Source organism: Rhinatrema bivittatum, chromosome 9 (assembly GCF_901001135.1).
Source record: "Rhinatrema bivittatum chromosome 9, aRhiBiv1.1, whole genome shotgun sequence".
Classification (NCBI taxonomy): Eukaryota; Metazoa; Chordata; class Amphibia; order Gymnophiona; family Rhinatrematidae; genus Rhinatrema; species Rhinatrema bivittatum.
The window spans coordinates 40,446,367-40,468,647 of NC_042623.1; the positions used below are offsets into that span (position 1 = coordinate 40,446,367).

At 44.3% G+C, this 22,281-nt stretch overlaps 1 protein-coding gene across 2 annotated transcripts in view; it reads right to left on the bottom strand.

Annotated features, from left to right (window-relative positions):
• The window catches only part of PTPN12 (protein tyrosine phosphatase non-receptor type 12), a 262,737-nt gene that overhangs the window by 73,836 nt on the left and 166,620 nt on the right, over positions 1–22,281 (bottom strand). For both annotated transcript variants that reach the window (XM_029615046.1, XM_029615047.1), the window contains one exon: positions 14,331–15,313. In XM_029615046.1, the coding sequence (XP_029470906.1) occupies positions 14,331–15,313 (983 nt within the window). The remainder of the gene's footprint in view (positions 1–14,330; positions 15,314–22,281) is intronic.

Below are 22,281 nucleotides of genomic sequence, written 5' to 3' on the forward strand. Positions count from 1 at the left end.
TTCCCTGCTGAGGAAGTCTGCCATGATGTTGTCTTTCCCGGTGATGTGGATGGCAGAGATCTCCTGGAGGTTTGCTTCCGCCCACGCCATCAGGGGGTCTATTTCTAGGGACACCTGTTGGCTTTTGGTTCCCCCCTGCCGGTTGATGTAGGCCACTGTCGTGGCGTTGTCCGACATTACTCTGACCACTTTGTTTCGAAGTCTGTGAGCGAACCGCAGGCAGGCTAGTCTGACTGCCCACGCTTCTAGGCGGTTGATGTTCCATCCCGCCTCTTCTGCGTTCCACTGCCCTTGGGCGGTTAGCTCCTCGCAATGTGCTCCCCATCTTCGTAGACTGGCATCTGTGGTGAGTAGGGTCCAGGTTGGGGAGGATAGTCTTGATCCCCGGCTCATGTGGCTGGCCTGCAACCACCACCGTAGCTGGGTCCAAACTCTGCCTGGGAGTGATAGACGTATGGTGTAGTTCTGGGACCGTGGGCTCCACCGTGATAGGAGTGAGCGCTGTAAGGGCCTCATGTGGGCTCGCGCCCTTGGCACAACTTCCAGTGTGAATGCCATCAGCCCGAGGACTTGCAGGTAATCCCATGATGTGGGATGAGGATCGTTCAAGCAAGGTTTGCAGCCAGTTCCACAATTTTGATCTCCTTGTGGGGGTCAGGCTGACCTTGTCCTCTTTGGTGTTGAATCGGACTCCTAGGTATTCCAGCGACTGTGAGGGCTGTAGGGAACATTTGTTTGTGTTGACTACCCATCCTAGGCTTTCCAGTAGAGTTATGACTCTGCTGGTTGCTTGGCGGTTTTTCTCCGGTGACTTTGCTCTTGATCAGCCAATCGTCCAGGTAAGGGTGAACGAGGATTCCTTCCTTCCTCAGGGTTGCCACCACCACTATTACCTTGGTGAACTTCCGGGGGGGCTGTGGCTAACTCGAAGGGTAGTGCCCAGAACTGGTAGTGACAGTTCAGGACTTTGAAGCATAGGTAGCGCTGATGTTCCTGATGAATGGGGATGTGCAGGTAGGCCTCCGCAAGATCCAGGGATGTGAGAAACTCTCCTGGTTGTATCGCCCTTATAACGGATCGTAGGGTTTCCATGTGGAAGCGAGGGATCCTGAGGTGGCGGTTGACCGACTTGAGGTCCAGGATAGGCGTGAATGTTCCCTCTTTCTTGGGAACAATAAAATAAATGGAATAATGGCCAGCATTTAATTCCTGTGGAGGCAATGGGGTTATGTCCTCGAGGGCCAGTAGTCTGGACAGTGTAGCTTCCACTGCCGCCCTCATGGAGGGGTCATGGCAGGGGGACTCCACAAACTTGTCCGGAGGAGTTCGTAGGAAATCCAGGTAGTACCCCTCCTGAATGATGGCTAGGACCCAGTTGTCCGAGGTTATTTCGACCCATCTGCGGTAAAATAGGGCTAGTCTGCCCCCTATGGCTTCTTCCCTTGGATGGGTCGGCTGAATCTCATTGTGGGGTGTGGCTGGGGCCCATACCAGAGCTGGCTCCCCTCTTGTTGTACTTGGTCCGAAAGGACTGGTTCCTGCCCGTAGGGCAGGGCGCTTGATAGTTGCTCCTGTAAGGATTGAAGCACTGCGAATTTCTGCCCCTGGAGGACCTGGGGAAGGGACGCTGGTTTCTCTTAGTCTTATCTTCCGGTAGTCGCAGCAATGGGGACTCACCCCATTTGTCAGCCAGTTTCTCTAGTTCGCTGCCGAACAGGAGGGGATCCTTTGAAGGGCATCCTTGTGAGGCACGTTTTGGAAAATGCGTCGGCCAACCACCTTTGGAGCCAGAGTTGCCTCCTGGCAGCCACCGCAGATGACACTCCTCTGGCCGCTGTGCGCACTAGGTCGGAGGTAGCGTCCGCTAGGAATGATACTGCTGGTTCCATGTCTTCTCCCGGGGTGTTGTTCCTGGTTTGTGATGAGCACGCACGTGTCACCACGGTGCAGCAGGCCGCAATTTGTAGAGACATAGCGGCAACGTCAAATGACTGAGGATGGACTCCAGACGTCAGTCATGTGCATCCTTGAGCTCAGCTCCTCCCTCCACTGGGATAGTGGTGCGCTTAGAGACTGCACAGATCATGGCATCCACTCTTGGGCATGCAAGATGATCTTTTGTTGCTGGGTCCAGGGCTGCCAAGGCTCGCCCCCCTTTGAATGTGGACTCCGGAGAATTCCATTCCAGGTCAATCAGCTGTTGTGCTGCTTGCAACAGAGGGAAGTGGTGAGAAGTCTGTCAAAGACCCTCCAGCAGGGGTTTCGGTTTAGGTTCCCCCGAAGTACCTGGGCCCGGGATAGCGAGCTCCGTCAGACATTGATTGACCAGGTCCGGGAGCTCGTCCTTTGTGAAGAAGTGTCTCATGGTTTGGTGAGGCTCTGTCCCCGGGGGGAGCTCCCCCTCTTCTAGGGGTTCGGCTTCCTCCTCAGAGATGTCCGAGTCCCCATAGGTGGGGCTTCTGGGTAATGGGAGCCTGTGCCTAGGTCTTGAAGGGCCTGGGGGGCATGTGAGTCCTCCGGTGGAGCATGTGGCTGGTCAGCCAGAGGTTCAGTTTGCATTTGAACAAAGGCGTGAACCCTCTTGAAGAACTCCATCCATGATAACGCTGGATCAAAGCCGAGGGGCGCTGGTTCCTTGGGGTTCCCCGTCTGTGGGGGGGTCCCCCGGGCTAGGTCCAGGGTGCCCCCTGAGGAGCTAGAACTCGGCCCTGGGTGGGACTGGCCCTGAGCTGGATCTCCCAGGGCCTCCTCGCACTGCACGCACAGGGCGTCGGCCTCCTCGCTTTGTGCGGCTCTGATGTGGCATGCTGGGCAGAGGCCTTGCGCTTTAATTTCTGTTCCTGGGAGTGCCATGGCTGTTGGCGCGTAAATCTTATTCGCTCCGGTGCGCTTAAAATGAGCGTGTAATTTGTGCGCGCGGCTGTGCCGTAGATATGCGCTCGGCTCTGTGTGTGCAAGTTATGCGCACAAGGATTTATGCGCACGTAAGTCTATGCGCACAAGTGCTTTGTGCGCCTGACTCGAAGATGTGCGCTCTGAGGCGAACGGCGCAGCGAGTAGGCCAAGATGGCGATGGCGAGCAATATGGCGACCCCCTCGGAGAGTCTCCACGTGGGCAGACTCTTGGAATAGCCGGGGCCTGGCCCTGCGAGGGAGGATCAACCCGGTGGCACTGGTCCCGGTCGGTGATCTGTGCTCCTCCTTGACCCTCGGAGACCGGATTCAAGTAGAAGATTTCTACCTTACCTTGTCTTCGGCGCTTCCCGGTTTCGTCCCGGGCGGTCTCCAGCTGCGGGGGGGGGGGGGGGGAAGAGGGCAAATACCTTCACCGCCGCGCTCGAGGGTGCACCCGCTGCCTCTCAGCCGTGCCCGAAGGATCAGGGGGCTAGGTCCTCGCCGCGATTCGGCCGCCGAACCGAGGCTCACCTCCGAGGGACCACGGAAATCACCTCTGGAATCTCAACTGGGGGAGGGACCCGAGGGTATCACCGCTGGAGAGCGGGGCTCGTCTTCAGGTAGGTTTTCTTCTTTGAATTTGATCTAACGCTTGAGAGCGTGCAGATAGTCCCTAACTGCTATGGAGATGGAAAATACTGAAGAGCTGCACTTCCTGCAGGGGTTTATGTACTAGGAGCTGACGTCAGATTGAAATCTGATCCATCTCCAACTGCTAGGAGTACACTATACCCATTGGTCCTGAGTCCATCTGCTACACGCTAGGAAAACCAGGTTTGGTGGTGTCAAATGAAACAAAAAGCTAAGTGCCTTTTCTATGAACTTCACTCTGTTCCAGGTAGAAACCAAGGTTCTTTTGCTGTCCAAACTGTACTGTGTATTCACCTTGGTGGACATGTGGCCCAGGGAAAAAATAGTTGGAAGGACAACTTAATGTGTGTACGCAAGCATCCTATCAAGAAAAACTTGGTATAACGTGGATAAGTCACTAGAGCCTGGAGCTCATGGACTCTGCATGCCAAAGTCACTGCCACCAAAAATACGACCTTGCAGGTCAGGTACTTCAGCAGCTTAAAGACAGCTTTTATCACCTGGATCAATACTGTACTGAGGTCCCTAAGATAGCAGGAGATTTAATGAGAGGCTTCAAGTGAAGTAAGTCCCACATGAACCAAGACAACCAAATGTTGTACAGAGATGGGGCTTACCTTCTACATGGTAGAGAACGGCACCAATTGCACTGAGATGAATTGAATTAAAAGAGGTGCCATGTGGGGTCAAACTAAGGTCCATCAAGTCTAGCATCCTGTCTCCAACATTGGCCAGTCCTAAGTACCCAGCAAATCCTGGAGTAGCCACCTAGTAGTTAGATCAGCAAGCTACAGAGCCAAGGAAGCCAAGATTTAAATCCCATTGTTGACTTCTTGCGCAACAATGGGATTTAAACCTTGGGTAAATAACTTCACCCACCATTGCCTTAGGTACAAAAACAGACTATGAGCCCCCTCAGGACAGGAAAATACCTGAATGTAATCCACTTTGAAGTGGTTGAAAGGCCGAATACAAATCTAAAGAAAGAAAATAGATATTTACTGTATCTCACTCCCAGGGATAAGCACTGGCTAATAATTGTTTATGGAGTTTTCCTTCAGGAACGTGTCCAACCCTCTTTTGAACCCCACTATTTAGCTGCATTGCCCACATACTCTGGCAACAGATTCCATAACTTGTGTGCCAAGTGAAAAAACAAATACTTCCTACGATTTGTTTTAAATCTGCCAGTTTCATGGAGTGCCTCCTACTCCTAGTGTTATATGAAAGTGTTAATAAGTATTCCCTATTTACTCATTCTACCCGACTTATCATTTTATTGCCCTGTTTTATTGTAACTTCATTGCTTCTTTTCACTTGTTCAATGTTCAATGCTATTACACCCCCTGTTATCTGTAAACCAGCATGATGTGATTGTATCATGAACGCCGGTATAGAAAAACTCTAAATAAATAAATTTTATAAATCTCGATCATATCCTTTTGCAGTCTTTAAGCTAAAGAGCCCTAATCGTTTAGCTTTTCTCCATAAGGGAGCTTGTTCATCCCCTCTATCATTTGTCACCTTTTTCTTTTTCTAAACTCTATTTAGAACACCAAAAGCACATCTGGTGAAATACAGGTTCATAAAATAGAATGAAGATCACCACATCCAAACATTATAACCAATAGGTACGGCCAATGTTAATCATGTAGAAACTGAATTAAAAAATGTTCAGTATGGGTCCCAAATATTTTCATACAGCGTAATATCTCTCAACATAAAGGTCAATTTCTCAATTAGTACAATGATGTGGAACTGCCCTTGCCAGTGTTCAAAGCGGATGCACATTTCCATCTAGTAGCAAATTTTTGTCACCTTTCTCTGTCCACTATATCTATTTTGAGATGAACTGCATAAAATACTCAAGGTACGGTCACACCATAGATTTTTATAAAGGCATTCTCAGTTTTCTTCTTTATTCCTTTCCAAATAATTCCTAAAATTCTATTTGCCTTTTTGACTACTGCTGGACCCCGAGCAGAGATTAAGATATTGTCCACAAGGACTCAGAGGTCCTTTTCCTGGGTGGTGTCTGAACAAGAAGCCCTGCATTATGTACATATAGATGGGATTAATTTTCCTTACGTGCAATTCTTTGTACTTGTCCATATTAAATTGCATCTGCTATTTAGTTGCTCACTGTCTCATAAGGTCCTTCTGCAGTTTCTCACAATCCACTGCTGTTTTAACTAGAAACAACTGTGTCATCTGCAGATTGGTCACTTCACTCTTTCCTTTCTCCAGATCATTTATGAATATGCAAAGTAGCACAGGTCCCAGTATAGACCTTTCATCAGGAAAACTAACCCTTTAGTCTTACCCTATGTTTCCTGTCTCTTATCCAGTTACGAAGCCACAATAGGACATCTTGTCTGATCCCATGTCCTCCCATTTTCTGAATTATCTTTCATGACAGACTGTCAAATGCCTTCTGAAAATCAAAATACACAGGTCCTCTTCACAACTTTATGTATTCAAAACACTTCCCTCTCTCTTCTGCAAATTGTTTGGCCTCCAAACTGCTTTTGGCAGGCCACACACACAAACTTTTTCGAGACTGTTTTTTCTTTCTATGCAATGCTTTAGAAAAATCCCTTGCAAGACACCATATGTGGGTCCGAGCAGTGATCCCCCAGGCCTGAAGACAAACTGGTCTGACTCCAGCCTTTTAAAACACTTATCTTTATTACAGCTTCAATCATATACTGTTTAGTAAACTGTCTTCCCTTCAGAATAGTATACTCAATTACAGTTCAGCTTCGGCACAGCTCAGTGCTTGGACAGCATTACTCCACAGGAGCTGCCTTCCTCCTGGAGACCAGGGCCTGGTCTGACTAACCCGCCTGGGTCCCAGCTCCTATTCTTCCCCTCTTGGGCCCTGCCTACAGAGCTTGCTTTCACAAGGAGAATTAAAGGGGACCAGGTATCTAGCCTGGTCCTGCACTGGTTTAAGGAGAAACATAGGGGCACTTCCTCACAAGGTGATCTGGGAGACTATAGACAGATGAGCCTGATGTTTGTGCCAGGCAGAATGGTAGAAGCTATTCTTAAAAGCAGAATTACTGACCACAGGCCACTGCTTGTTGCTGGTATTAGTAGCATGGGATCTATTTAATGTTTGGGTACTTGCCAGGTACTTGTGACTTGGATTGTCCACTGTTGGAGACAGGATACTGAGCTTGATGGACCCTTGGTCTGACCCAGTATGGCATATATTACATAAACATGGATTAATGGGGGAAGTCCATACAGTTTTGCAAAGGGAAGTCTTGCCGTATCAATTTAGTAAGTTTTTTGAAGGTGTAAATAAACATGTATAAAGGTGGCTCTAAAACTAAGTACAGAGGGCAGGAGTGCACAGAGGCTTGTGAAAGGTTATGGCTCAGAAGCTGCACTAAAGAAAAAAGTTTCAGGTAGAGAGGAAACTGAGTGGGCCTGGTTGCAAGGAGAACAGGATTTAATAAGCAACTTTTTTTTTCCTTTGAAAAGAAAAGGGAGTGAACCACTGGTGCAGCAATACTGTGCTGAGCAGGATGTGGCCCTGGAAAAGCTGCCAGAGTGGGCTGTGAGTGTGGTGAATAGGAACAAGGCAGGGCCCTGTTCCAGCAAACAAGCTACTCTGCAGTTTGATGAGTGCAGCCATGAGAAAACCTAGAGCGGAGCAGCCAGGGCACTGCAGCACCAGAATGCAGCAGTCAGAGCATGACTGGCAAACATTATTCATAGTGCCTTGGAATGGCAGAAGTTACAGGAGAGCCTCATGAAGTACAATCTTAAAATAGTGAAGGGAAAAAAGAACCTGAAAGCAACCCAGGCTCTTATTGATTTCTATTTGGAGAGGAACTTGCGTAGCCTGGGAGCTGAGGAAGCCACTGCAGAGAATTCAATGGAGCCCAGCAGCTGAGTGGCTCTACAGGAGGTCCTGAGGAAGATCCTGTAGGGTGACTAAACACTAGCAGAAGTCTAGAAACAGCTCCCATGAGAAGCTCGGAGAAGGGGGCAGTGACGAACCCTGAGAAAAGGGGTCAGAGAGAGCCCTAGGAAGGGCAACAGACTTCCTAGGAAGCAGCAGTATTGAGTGGCCAGAAGGCTGTAGCATCGATCAGTCAGAAGGTGGCGCTACAGGAGGTCCATATGAAGACCCTATAGGGTACCCAAACACTGCCAGGAGTCCAGTAACAGCTCCCATAAGAAGCCCAGAGAGAGAGAGCACGAAAAGACCAGCGAGAGAGGAGATGACGTGCCAAGTGAGAGGCACCATGAAGACCCCAGCAAATGAGACTGTGTAGGAGAACCCAGAGGAAGGAACCATGAAGAATCCAGAAGGTGGTGCTGTGGAGACCCCAGCAAGTGAGGCTGTGGAGGAGCCAGCGACTGCCATGGGCGAGTGGCCAGAGAGTGCTAGGGGGATACCAGAGGAATCACTTAAGGAGGCACCCACAGCCAGTCAAGTTCTGCTGGGGTGGAATTTGAACCCAGAGCCAGCAAGAGACTTATTTAAAGGACTTGGGGTGCATGCTGTACATTGAGTGGTGGTTATAGGGCAGCCTAGGGAAATCCTGGGAGGTGGGGGATGAGGCTCGATCCTAGAGCCCTTACCCCAAGCCTATCTGGTGGGAGGCCAGATAAGAGGGGCTGGGAGGAGAGGCACTCCCCTGAATGGGACCCAGGGGGAGTGAAACGTTCGGACCAATGGGTCCACACTGGGGGGGGGGGGGGTTAATGTGAGGCAGTGCCCCCTATGTTCCTCCTTAAACCAGTGCAGGACCAGGCTAGGTGCCTGGTCCCCTTTAATTCCCCTTGTGAGTTGTGTGGGTGGGGCACAAAAGAGGAGAAATAAGAGCTGGGTCCCAGATGGGTCAGACCAGGCCTGGGTAGTGAGGTGCTGCAGAGTGAATGCATTTATAGGTGAGAAAAAGGAGCTTGAACTGTATATGCAGGAGTGGATAGGGAGCCAATACAGTGGTCTTCAGAAGAGGCATAGCAACTTTGGCTTAAGGGGCTGGTGATGCTGGCGTGTAATCCCAGAATCAGATAGATATCTATGAGGCACAAACTTAAATATAAAATTACTGTGATGGGATGGACTTGGGTACCTTTCTAGGGCTGCTAGTCTGGATGGCTATTGATATTAATGTTATTTGTTTTAAAATTTAGATTTTTTTGTATGATTCTGCTGCTATACGGGTACATAGCTTTGGAAATATTGAAAAATTAGAAAGTGATAAATTTTACCAATAAATAAGTCGCACAGCTGAATACAGGGCATATTGCAGAGGCGAGAGATGGCTTGCCGGGAAACCTGTAAGGAGCAAGTTCTGAAGGGAAGACATTCTACTAAACTGTACATGATTGAAGTGTTTTAAAAGGCTGGAGTCAGACTAGTTTATGTCTCCAGGCCTGGGGGGATCACTGCTCGGTCCCACCCCCCAAAGCCCTTTTTAAAAACTGGCACACTGCCCACACTCAGTCTTCTAGTACTACGGCCGTTTTAAATGATAGGCTGCAAATCAACAGAATCAGATCTGAAATTTCATGTTTGAGTTTCTTCAGAACTCTGGGGGTGAATACCATTCAGTACCAGTGATTTTTTTATTCTTTAGTCTGTCACTCTGATTTATTACATTCTCCACTTTTACAATGATTTTGTTGCTTAGCAAATTCACCATTAAAAAATGTTTCAAGTGTGGGTATGACCCGACCCCCCCCCCCCCCACCCCCCCACCAGACATCGACCTCGGTAAAGACAGAGGCAAAGAAAGTTTTCCTGCTGTTTCTTTGTCCTCCCTGAGAACTCCCCTTTTACCTATCTGTCATTTAGCAGCCCAACTGACTCCCTCACAGGCTTTTTGCTTCAAATGTACTTGAAAACATTTTTTACTATTTGTTTTTACCTCTGTGGCAAGTTTCTTTTCAAATTCTCAGCATTTTTCTCTCTATATAGATATAGATAGAACAAAACCAATGGCAAAAAATGTGAAACAGAACCAATAAAAAATATAGAATAAATGTTTTATTGGTTGTTCTATAATATTGTTTCATTAGTGTTCGTTTACTGCTATTTTATCTCTCTATATATATCTAAATCGCCAGTCCATATTTTCCTCATGTGGGTCTGCTTTCCATTTTTTTTAAATGATGCCCTTATAGCTTTGATTGCCTCACTTCCCTATTAAACTACACTGCCAGTCGTTTTGTTTTCCTTCAAACCTTTTTTTTTAAAACAAGGAGGACTTTTGTCTGAGCTCAGGTACAGTAGTTTTAAATAATGTCCACACCTCCTGCAAGTTTTAAACCATTACGCCTTTTAGTGTTTTTCTAAGAATTTTCCTCACTTTATCATAGTAATTTTCCTTAGTATTCCACCTTCAGCGATTATGTCACATTTAATTACATAATGATCCTTGTTGCCAAGCAGATCCACCACCTTTACCTCTTGCTCCAGGTCCAGCATTTCACTGTGACTCAACTCCAAGAGATGCAGTTGGTAATCAGTTTTTATGTTCAGCAGAAGAAAGGGCCTATTGCCTTTTGCTCACACAAAGCAAACCATCTCCATTTTTAGTCCACAGGACTTGCTCCTGGAGTCCTTTCTTGAAGCCAGGAGAACATGGGACACAGAGAGATCCAGAGGTTGCAGGTTACCCTCTTAACATCCAGGCTGTGAGAGCTAGGGACCTGGTGCTGGGATGGTGCAACTGCTTTCAATCCTAAATAATGAGAGTTTGGGGAATATCCCCAGTCTGACTAGATTCCTGATTGACATCTCCCTCCGGAGTAGAAGCCAAATTTGACTGCCAAAAAGGGGGCTATGACAATCATGGTCCCTTGGTCTCCTCTGAGCTTCAGTTTTCAGGCAGCAGAATCAAAGGATATACATATAGCAGGCTCTCATTCCAATCATGGGAAAAGGCATCTAATGCTAAATGTGTCTCGTCCCTTTCCTGGAACAGAAAAGCAGGACCTTCCAAGTTCAGGGACACAATCTATCATGGGACTGCCTCACTTGTAGAGTATCTGGTTTCCACCCCCCCCCCCCCCCCCAATCAAGGACCAGTCACGGGGTTCCAGGTCTCGACTTGTCTACAAGACCATTCACCTCACGTGCCAGATATGTGGGTGTGAGGACCATCTTTTGAGAGATGTTCCAGTTCTACATCTGGGCTCTCTCCTGACAAAGAAGGTACGATCCAGTTCCTCCCTGCTTGTTGATGAAAAACATTGCTACATGATTGTATATTTGGACTAGAATTACTTTGTTGCCAACCGATCTCTGAAAGCTTTAAGAGCATACCGAATTGCCTTTAGCCCCAGGAAGTTTATCTGACGAAACTTTTCCTAAGCAGACCAAAAGTCAAATGCAAAGTCTATCTGTGTTCCCCATCCAAGGCTGGGCACATCTGTGGTCAGGACAATTTGAACTGGAGGAATTTTAAAAGATATAGCCAGGTCAGAATTGATTTGCCACCAGGATAGAGAGTCCTTAAGCAAATCTGATGCGGATGCCATCTTGGAGATCCTGGATGGCCTGAAGTCACTTGGATCTTGAGGTTGTCCATTGGGCTATCCTCATGCCAAGGGAGTAACATACCATAGACACCATGAGGCCTGAAAACCTCAACATGTCCCATGCTGATGCCTGCTGACTCACTTGAATCCTTTCTACTGCAGATATTAACATAACAGCCCTCTTAAGGAAGGAAGGCTCTTGCCTGAGTAGTGTACCAATAAACTCCAATTGAGATGACAGGCTTAAGTAAGATATGGGGTAATTGATGAGAAACCCTAAACTCCTAACACCAGATTGTTCTGCACATTGATTCTGTGACATCTGCCTGAGATGTCACAGCCAATTGTCCAGGTAGGAGAGTACATGCACCTCTAATTTGCACAAATGTGCTGCCACCACAGCCATTTTGTGAAGACACATAGGGCTGACACCAGGCCAAAAGGCAGAATGCAATACTGGAGGTGGCAATCCCCCATGAACCTAATATTTTAGTGATCTGGAATTATTTCTATGGGTATTTAAGCATCCTTCAGATTAAAACATAGCCAAGTCCCATTTTATAAAAAATTAAGGCACCCAGGGAATCTTGAACTTTTCTCTTTTCAGAAATGTGTTTAAGGCCCTCATGTCTAGGATGGAACAGAAGAGTCCTGTTTCATATTGAATCAGGACCCACTTTGAGTAAAATTCCTGCTCTTTTCCCTCCTGGTTGGTCTAAGAAAGAAGAGAGGTTTTTCTGAAGCAATTCTTATTGCTAAGAGACTTACCCATCCAGGGTCCAGAGACCAATTTGGAGAGACATCCAATAGATGATATCTCTACCGCTTTCTTATTATTCTTAGACCCATCTGTCTGAAGTTACACTGGGTAAACAGTTTCATATAAAACTTCAGGTTGCCTCCAACAGGAAGGTCCTCTGGTACAGGTACTGGGATCCTGGCTATGCTCTCAGCGATCCAGTCAAAAATCACATCCCAGGTTTGACTTGGGTACTGGCTGTGGCTTCAGGACCCGGGACCAAGGGAATGGAGGCAAACATCTCACCTCCTCGGCCTCATACTCTGGTATCTTCTAGCTAAGGATGGTGGTTCTGGACCGGTTGTGGAAAGTTACTTAAGCATCACTCAATGTTCCTTGACCCCCTGCCACAATTTCCTTTATCCTGTTTGAGGAGTCTGTCTCCAGTTCATGGTCTTTCCTGGACCTCAGAGTGGAAGACTGAGGCTTACAGCCAGACCAGGTCGTGAGTACCAATCCTCTGCCGTTTTAAAAACATCAAAGGCTGACCTGATCAAATGTTTCCTGCACTCTTTATACTTGTCTATCAGTGACTGGAAGTTGTCATGCTGCTTCTCACATCTGCTTCAGCAAGTCCCACATGTATTGGCCCATGAAGAGCTGGTAAGAAGCTTTTTTTTTTTCAAAGGTAAAATTCCCTAAATAAATTTCCTCCCAAGAGTGTCCAATATTCTGGAATCCTACTTGGGGGCACTGAGGAGTTCTAGAAACTTTGAGATAAGTTCCAGGCCAGGCTCCATCTGATGCACTCACTGGCGAAGACTGCCATCCTGCTTGGCCTCAGAGGAAATACAGGAACAGAATTACTAATAGAAGTGTCAGTACCAAATGTTGGTTTGTTTTATGGTCTTAATGTTAATTATGTTACCCGACTAGAACTGGAGAAAGTGGGGAAAAACCAAACTTTTAAATAAGTGATTATTCTGTATTATGTATGGAAAGAAATCATCATCAAGTACTAAGAGATGCACTCAAAGACCAAGAAAATGTGTCAGATAAGATACAGAAATAGTCCCAATTGTATTAACACTGGCTTGATTACAAAGCACGTTTAAGGGCATCCTGATATGTTGCCTGTACATACTATAACCCAGGAGCTCCAGAAGGAAGCTCGTTGGCACAATTCAAGTATTAAGGGTATTAGAAGTAAATCTGAGTGATTCACATCATATCCTGAGGCTTACAAGTGAGGATCATTCCTGTCATGGTATGGGCAGAATAAAACCATTTGGAGACAGTATCCTGTGGCTCAGGACACTGATATTCTGAACTAGGCTCCTTGCTGCTGGTGTGACCCATTTTGTACTAATGTAAGGTACCACCAGTTTAGGAATGGTGCAGATCTAATATATTCTTCACTCCAGTAAATACTTTTGCCAGACTAGAGACTTTACCTTTGAACAAAAGGGCAACCATTCAACCCTCATTCCTAGCACTACCTTTTGACTGGTCTTTAGAAGTTACTAGTGTGCAGCTGGGTTCTGCCAACAACAACTTCTCAGAAAGATAATACTTGGGGACTAAGAGCTCTAAGGGGTCCAAGCTATGGTAGCTCACTAGCAGCACTGTGTATCACCTTTCAGCTTTGCTCGTATTCTAGAAGTACTCTTACTAGTGAATTTTAAAAGCACTATGCGTGCCAAAGCCAGAAGATACACGCGTGCATCGGCCGAGATTTTAAGAGGTGACCAGGTACGCAAGTAAACTTTTTTTTTCATAAAAAGGGATGGGGTATGGGCATTCCAGGATATATGAATGAAACCAGCACGTATTTACACGCACCAGAGGCCCTATCCGCATAACTTCTGCTCTGGATGGCGTGTAAATCCTGAAGAAAAAAAACAAACTCAGCAGGATTTGAAGGTTTGGGGCTAATAGCTTAAAAGGGAAGCAAGTTAGCTAGGGGGTTTAGGAAGTCCTCTCCTTTACTAGGTTGAACTGGGGAAACAGGTAATTGCATTGGTATGCATATATTCTAAAATCCAACCCCCACACACACTTAAACGACTGAAGTGGCATTTGTGCGCACGTGCACACATGTACGCGTGTATACCCAATTTTATACCAGGCGTGCATATATGCACGTATGCTATAAAATTGCCTCGTCCATGTGCGCAAGCCGGCAAACGCATTCACATGTGCTCCCGTGCGCAGGTCTTAAAATTCACCTTTTACTGTGCAAGGTTGACCTTGCTCTGTGCATCACATCCTCTGGCACAACAAATACAGCCACTGGCAGAAGAAACAACTCAGTGTAAGGTTTTTTTGTTTGTTTTTTTGATCCATTCTAGCTTTATTAGGTCCTCCTTATTCACAATCTGCTCATGAAATATAAAAATGAAAAGTGCAAACATAACCACTATGATACAAAAAATATTTAGAATCAAAAGGCAGAAGCTGAATTGAAACTGCATAAATAAAAGACTGCCCCACAGTAGTTTTAAAGATAATAAATAAATAAATAAAATCATACCTTTCTCAGCTTCTAGATGCACTCTGACTGGTACGTCATGTTTAGCAATGGACATCGGTAATACTTTTCTTGTAGTAGGGATTTCATTTGTACTGGCAGCAGAAACAGTGGCACTTGCGGTCGAAATGTTAGACACATTTTTGGTCATGACTCCATCAGAGTTTCTTTCATCAGCGTCTGAGTCGTCAGAGTGTAGAGGGTTAGTAAAACTGAGGGGTGCCCTAATTACAGGTGTACTGGTGTGATGATCAACAATATCAATGGATGTAGGCGGCATCTGGGAGGTTAGATCTGGCGCCAAAGAGACAGTTTTAGAATCAGGGCACATTGCATCCAAAGACTTCTCAGCAGTGCAAGATACATTGTGTGCAGGTAGTGCATTTTCAGAACCTGATGAAGACCACACGACAGGTCTCCTCTCTTTAAGGGGCAGATGGTCTGGTCTTGTAGGAGTATCAGAACTCGGACTAGAAACGTCTTCCAGTGAAGTTCCTAAGGCTTTTTGATGTTGTACACTGCTGCATTCACCACAAGAGTTTTGAAAAGTCTCTGCAACTGAATCCACAGAAATTGACTCTTGTGTTTTAGAAGTCTTATCCATTATGCAAGGGGGAAATGATTTCACTTTAATTGCTAGTCCTCTGTTCAAAAGAGGGTTACCATCAAAACTTTTTGGTCCCTCTTGAAGAGGTACCTTCTTTATCTCAATACTTAGCTTACGTTCCAGTTTCTTTTCTGCTCGCTCAGTGGATTCATTCTTCCCTGATGTTTCTGTTAATTTACTGTAGTTTTCATTGAGGTCTGCTGGCTGTCCTGATGAAAGTGTATGCAGAACTGGCTTTGGGTGGTATCTGTCATTATCCTGCCACACAGTGGTGACTGTCGGATACGCAGAAGGGGGAGATGGCGTCAAGATTGGTGGCACTGGATGACGTTCTGGAGGTTGCAAGATTTCTTCTTTAATATCTCCTTCTACGAGGCAGCTGCAACAGTTTTATAACAATGTAATTCTCAGTACTTTCAAAAGTAAATTTTGAGATGTAGAACATTGCATATTTATACAAAATCACCTGTTATGAATACTGAAATATACTGATGCCAACTTTTTTTTTTCCCCACACGCTTACTGAGATAAGGTCTCAATTTTAAACCTGAACAATAGAAAGGAAGTACCCAGCTGTCCAAGCAAATGCAGAGTAAGAAGTTATAAAATGACATCAATAGGTTAAATTATTTTACTTATATACTTCGAAAACAACATGTTCAAGGACCTCTTCCCTATGCTAGATCTTCCACTGCTAGATCTATCTACAGAGCACATAATCTTGGAGCTATACTCAAATGCCCAAAGAACTTGCACTTAGCTACAAAATATAGAGCTAAGTACCTTTAAAAAATGAGATTTTTACTTCCTAGTATGTGTCACAGTAAACTAGTATACACTCAAAAGGCACATGAACACAGCTGACCTTTTCAGATAGTCCTGTTGATGCACTAGTTTAAAAATCTTACTGCAAAAAGTTCTACAGTGACCTGTGAATACGGATAAAGGTATCTCATCATGTAACTGGATTAGCAGCATAAGTGCCTTTAAAGAATTTCTGAACAAATGATGATCATAAATTAAGAATTTGATTGCTCAGCCTCCATTTTTTTTTATTTCTATGAAGCATTCAATTAAAAATACATTTTAGAACTCTGAAATCACTGTGTTCTAGAAAGGATGGTTTAAAATAAAAAATTTAAAAAAATAGTCATCTGTGGATCCAGCTTTTGTGATTTTTGACTACTCAAAAGAAAATAAAATATATATATATATATATTTAATGGTTTTAGCCTGTCTCAGCCATAATCAGGGTCTCTCAAATTAAGTGAAAATGAAGTCTATCTGGCAGAAGTTTTAGTCAGTGGCCTCTGCAAAAATGGCAAACTAATTCAGGCCCATCTATAAAGTTATGAAACATTTAGAAAGTCCTTGATGTATTCTCAAGGGCAAGTAAGTTTGCACCATAGTAACTAACAGTAATGACAGCAGAAAAAAAGACCAAATGGTTCATCCAGTCTGCCCAGAAAGTTTCTTATGGTAGTAACTGCCGCTCCGTGTAGGTTACCCCCAAGCCTTATGTTAAGGGTAGTAATATTTATAATCAAAACCAAGCAACTGTCAAACCCCTAACAATATTACTGCTAGCAATATTTTTACAGGGCAAGCAGACTTCTTGATAATTTGGACAATGCTGCTTGAATGTGCTTTCCTTTTGGACTTGGCAGAAGCAGACCTGTACTTTTTCCCTAGTGTGCGCATATCAGTACCCCAGACCGAAAATGTCAGGGCCCAGTGTTGGCAGTCTGAATCCAATTCCCCTTTTTTCCTCTGCAGTCAAAGAAGAAAGCAATGTAGATGTGTCAACAGCATCAAGGCTAATTAAGGGTATGTATGGAAATCAACATGGAAACATCAAGACAAAATATAAAATTTCAAATCAGTATTGGATGTTAAAAGGCTCACAATACTAATCTGAAGTTTCATAGTAAGACTGTTACAGAAATTAACAAAAAATTAAAGTCTTTGAGAGCTATGTACTAAATTGCAGAAAACTCTGCAAATGGCACTTTGCATGTGAATACCCAAAACAGACAGGCTGATGCAATATAATGCGCTCAACCCAGCACACAGCCTTACGTGCAGTTGAATGCACTATAATAACTCCCAATGAAATAATGGGATTAGCATTTCTGAAACATTCAAAGTGCCTAGCTAATAGTGTTCATCACATGTAAATTCCACGTGTCAAGACAGGCTATTACCTATTACCCTGCAATGCAAGAAGGCACGCTAAGCAAAAAGAAGGCCTAGCTCAGAGGCAGGTGTTAAACTTCACATGGCTAGCCTGACAAAAGCTCCCCCACCCCCAAGGACGGGCCCGATGAGCCAAGTGCTCCAGGTCAGATCCAGGGGTCCTGTACCTTAAATGGTGGATTCTGAGGTCCATTCAGTAAAACAGCCCTGTGCCAAACCCCAAATCCCCTTCTCAGACCAGGAACACCTGCCAGACAGCCTCCCTGGCAGGGCTGCTCCTAATTGGTCCTTAAGGCACTTAATATTAATTTATACACTTCTTCACTTACTGCCGATTGGTCGGTTCACTGTCACATGTCAAGGAAAGGACAATCCCCTTTCAGAAGGCTATCCTGAAGGCAGACTACTCCTTTCACTGACAAGTACATTGTCCAATCACGTTCAAGAAAAGACTCAAGACTTTGCTCTTCTCCCAAGCTTTTCCATAACACCACATCCCCTCCACAGCTCCACGGTCTGTCCCCACCTAGGGCCTTCCGCTTAGTTTCCATCTCGTGTTTTTAAATAAAGCTTTAGTAACACTTTTCCCTCTACCCTCATTTTAGTCAACCGTCCCTCTCCTGTCGGCTTGAAACCCCTCAAGCCCGCCTCCTACTTTTCTTTACATGCTGTTTCTTCCAAGTTAAGTTTATCCAAGTTGTTTCGCAACCCTGTTCGATGTAAGACAATTCTTTGTCATTGTTTGCTTGCTTGTTGGAATGTAAACCGAAGTGATAAGTAACTCTGTTACCTGAACCTCGGTATATAAAAGTTATAAATAATAAATAAGTAAGTATCAGTGAAAATGACCAATCAGGAACAGCGCTGCCGGGGGAAAGTTCCAGCAGCTGTTCCTGGTCTGGAGAAGGGACTTGGGGGTCTGGCAAGGGCTATTTTACCAAATGTACCTCTGACAGCTTGGTCCATCAGTCACTGGTGCTGGTCTGGGTGCACAGCCATCTCTCCTGGGCACCCAATGTTTTTGAACACTAATGATGCACAATTCATCTTTAGCACATCCCTTTTACCACACATCCATTTTACCACACCAGGCCATTTAAATATTGCATCAGGTGCCCAGGAGAGGTAGCTATGCCCTCATTAGGAAAAACACAAGAAATATTGCATGAGCCCCAGAATGCATTATTTGCAGCAACACATTCTATTTGCCATTTCAGCACTCAAAAAGCCATTTATAAAGTTTTGGGCCTTCACAAGGAACATTTTGCTAATAGTTTTCTGCAAAATTTTATTCAAATCAGTAAGTTGTGGTGGAGCAAAATCATGTAAAGCAGCTCAGTTATTATTGCATAGTTAAAAGAGGTTAAACAGAGCTAATTGTAAAAAGAAAACAAAACTATACCTCACTGATATGCAAGTTGTTTTTGGTGAAATCTTGCATGCTATTTTTCTATCTAGATCATCTGCATGCATAGAAAAATAGTGCATGAAAATCGCAATAGTGTGCACAAAATAGCACAATTTAGTGGATGACAAATAGAAAAAAAAATCTACTCTTCCAATATGGAGGATGTGAATTTTTTTTTTTTTTTTTAACAGCATGATTTTAATGAAAATGACAAAGCAACAAATTGAGACATGAAAAAGCATGCAGGTTCACCTGCATATGTTCTCTTTCACAACAAAGTTCTTTTTACATCTGGAATTATCAATGCCAGGTCAAGTGGCAAACACATGTCACTTTAGCTCCTAAATTGATTTAGCTCTAAATACATTGATTACAATCAAAATGGTATATGATGACACAAGGAAGATAGACAAATAGTGTCCTAAGCAGGGATCCATTAAAAAAAAAGCCATTTTGAAAAAGTCTGACCAAATTGTAACTATTTGTCTTGTTAAATACTGGTAGTTAAGTAAAAAAAAAAACCAAAACCAAACACCAGAGGCTCAGCAGGTTCAATCCTATTTTGCTTTATAGTTATCTTTATACAGTAAACTAGAAGGCAGCAAGAAAAATAGTGTGCGCATCTGTAACGAAGCACCTGCACAGGTAAAAAAATTCTGAATCGTACTAGCATATTTCCCTAGAGCTCAATTGCATAGTCATACCCACTCGCTTTTTTCCTAAGGCATCCTGTATAATTTTGCTTTGACAAACAGTAGGTCTCCAACTTCAGTTTAAATCACCATGTTAAATAAGCTTGTCTGCAGAGGTATGTGCAACCACATAGCAAAATGATCACTAAATTAATCTTACGGCATAATATTTATTGCCTGAGCTACCAGAGAGCAGGTTCACAGCATTTCAGCCTCCCTCCATATCCACTATAGAACCTGAAGAGGTCAGCAGCAATCTGGCAGTGTTGTGAGCTCTGTGTTTTGTTAAAGATTTTAAAACAAACAGGTTCCTTGTAACGATTTAACAGCAAATGTTTGTCGTTACAGGTGCACACTCAGAAAACCTAAGCCTATTCTGACCACATACAGACAGACCATCACACAAAGCAACAAATACCACAGTTATAAGTTTTTAAGAGAAAGAGGTTAAACTACTGTGCTGCAGCCCGGCTCAAACAAGATCCTCAAAGAGTATGTCCCCGGGCCACGTCACAGCTAGCCATGTGTGCCACCTTTGCCTTACGGCTATCAGACATTCAACAAGTTCTCCCTCCAGAGGAATGGTTGGCTCAATGGGTTAAGCATTATACTTCTGGTATTTATTTATTACTTGTAAAGGCTTTAAACCAAATGCTCAGCACAGTCGCTTTTCTGTCCTCTATTCACTCCGGCATAACTCCTCCCCTCCTGTTTCCTGCAGGCTGCTGTCAGGAATAGGAAGCAGGGGGGGGGTGTTTCTCAGATAATTGGCATGGGCCATTCCTCATGCATGCCAGATGAGGCTTTTACTGTAGAAAGGGGGGGGGGGGAGAATGTATTAAAAAAAGTCTCGATACTAGATACTTCAGCTTTCTGGTTGGTTCAATGCCAGATAACGGGGCCTTTACTGTATTTCTATTCTGTGCCTAAGAGTGGACAGTACTGCCAAGCAGCATGTTATTCCTATTTAGAAAACTGAAAACGCTGATCAATCAGCTCTGAGATCCAGTGAATTTTATCACATAATGCAAGTCCTCTCAAATGTATAGCTAAAAATGCACAACAGTGCTTTATTTAAGTAGTGTTTTCTGAACTCTCCAGCAGTGAGCTTTACTAAGATTACTACACAGGTAACTACTCATCAATACTACACAGTAAACTATTATTGAAATTAGCTCTCCTTCCGAAACAGCCTTATTAGTTTAAATAAAGCAGGGGATTAAGTGGCTCAGTGTGAACAGCCTGGCAGAGAGTCCCTAGTTCAATTCCCAAGTCAGGTCATCCTCAACTGCAGCGAGGTTTTTTTTTTTTTCCTTTTTAAGTATTAATTTAACTCTGCAACATTCCAAGTCACTTGCTTGCAAGATGCTAGAAGGAGCAAGATCTCCTGACCAATCACATCCACCAAATTCTAAGGCCATTTTCCTCTAGGTTCTTATGGAAAACAATACCTCAGAATATCAAGGGGCCAACTCGTCAGTGCATCACAGCTTTTCTAGTAGTTTGTACGCAAACCACCAAAACATACTAGAAATACCACACACTTATTTTTTGAAACTACCTCTTCCAGGCTATGTCAGAGTCTTCAGCTTGTTTAAAAATGCCAAAGGGAGTCAATTTGGAGGTAGGGGTCTTAATAGCAATACACAACACAAAGCTCCTTTCCCCTCTAGAATAACTGACCAAGTAAAGAGTAGAAATTATTCCGTTAGCTGCAAGTTCTGTGAGAATTAACAGGTTATGTCTAACATGCTGTATGTAGCTCTTTTTTAATACCTGCTAGTGTGATTCAACTGGCAACACTCAGTATACCAGCAAGAATTCTGTTTAGAGTGAAAATCTGAATCTCATCGCCTAATATTCCTGAACTCCTTTACTATCTTGGCTGATCTGTTTTTTGAAATGAGGACATGTCCGCATCTTAATATTTATTATTTATTAAAGCAGCAGCATTATCCAGGTTACTCATAATAGTTAAGTAAATGACAGCAGATGACAACCAACTGAGATTCCTCCAGTTTGGGCAAACGCACATATGAATTCCCATATGCAGCCTAGCACCAGCTCCACATCCCATCTTGGCTCTTACCTGACCTCTCAAACCTCTACCCACTGCTGCCATCCATATCTGTGCCAAATGCCACTAAAAGTGCTGCCCTACTTTGGCAGACAGGCCATTTCAGGCCTTGCCATCTTCAAACTGTTTAAGCCAACACCCAGGTCTCCCTTTTATATCTTGTTGCCAAGTTTGTAATAATTTGCGCAGCCAACACCAAGGTCAGAAAGACTGCTGTAAAGATGCCAGCTTCCCCATGCTCACTGAAGTCTGGGTTTCAACCATGGTTCCTCCATGCAGATCAACCCAGCATTCTTGGAAGCTTAATGCCGTTGCACCACCACCGTTTATGGCCGTAACCAGCTCTCCGTGCAGGTAGCTCTAATGTTTTCTTGGAAGCCAGATGCAATCAAACCATTGCTGTTCAGGGCTGTAACTACTGCTACATGTAGGTTACCCCAGTGCTTCATCACCATCCTTTTGCTGTTAGGAATCCTTTATCGCCTTTTTTTTTTTTTTTAGTTCATTACCATTTTGGTCTCCACCACCTCCTCTGGGAAGCATTCCAGGTATCCACCACCCTTTCTATGAAAGTATTTCCTTATGTTGCTCTTGAAGTCTACCCCTCTTGGAGCCTCATTCTCATATCATGACCCTTGGCTCGGCAACTTCCTTTCCACTGAAAAATGTGTTGTGCATTAGTACCTTTCAGGTATTTTTATGTATCTTATGCTGCCCATCTTTCATCTCATCTAGGGTACACATATTTAAGTCCTTAAGACTCATCTCATATGGCTTTTGGTTGCCTCTTGCCTTTCTCTGCCTTTGAGATATGGCCTGCAGAACTAAACCCAGTTTCAACTTCACTGCTTCTCAGTACGATTATTTTTCCAGTAATTGTTTCTAGATAAAATGCTCAGGATTTTTTACATTTATACTTTAAAAAGTGTAGGTGCCTTTTAGTACAACCACATCCCTTATTACTAAAACTCCAG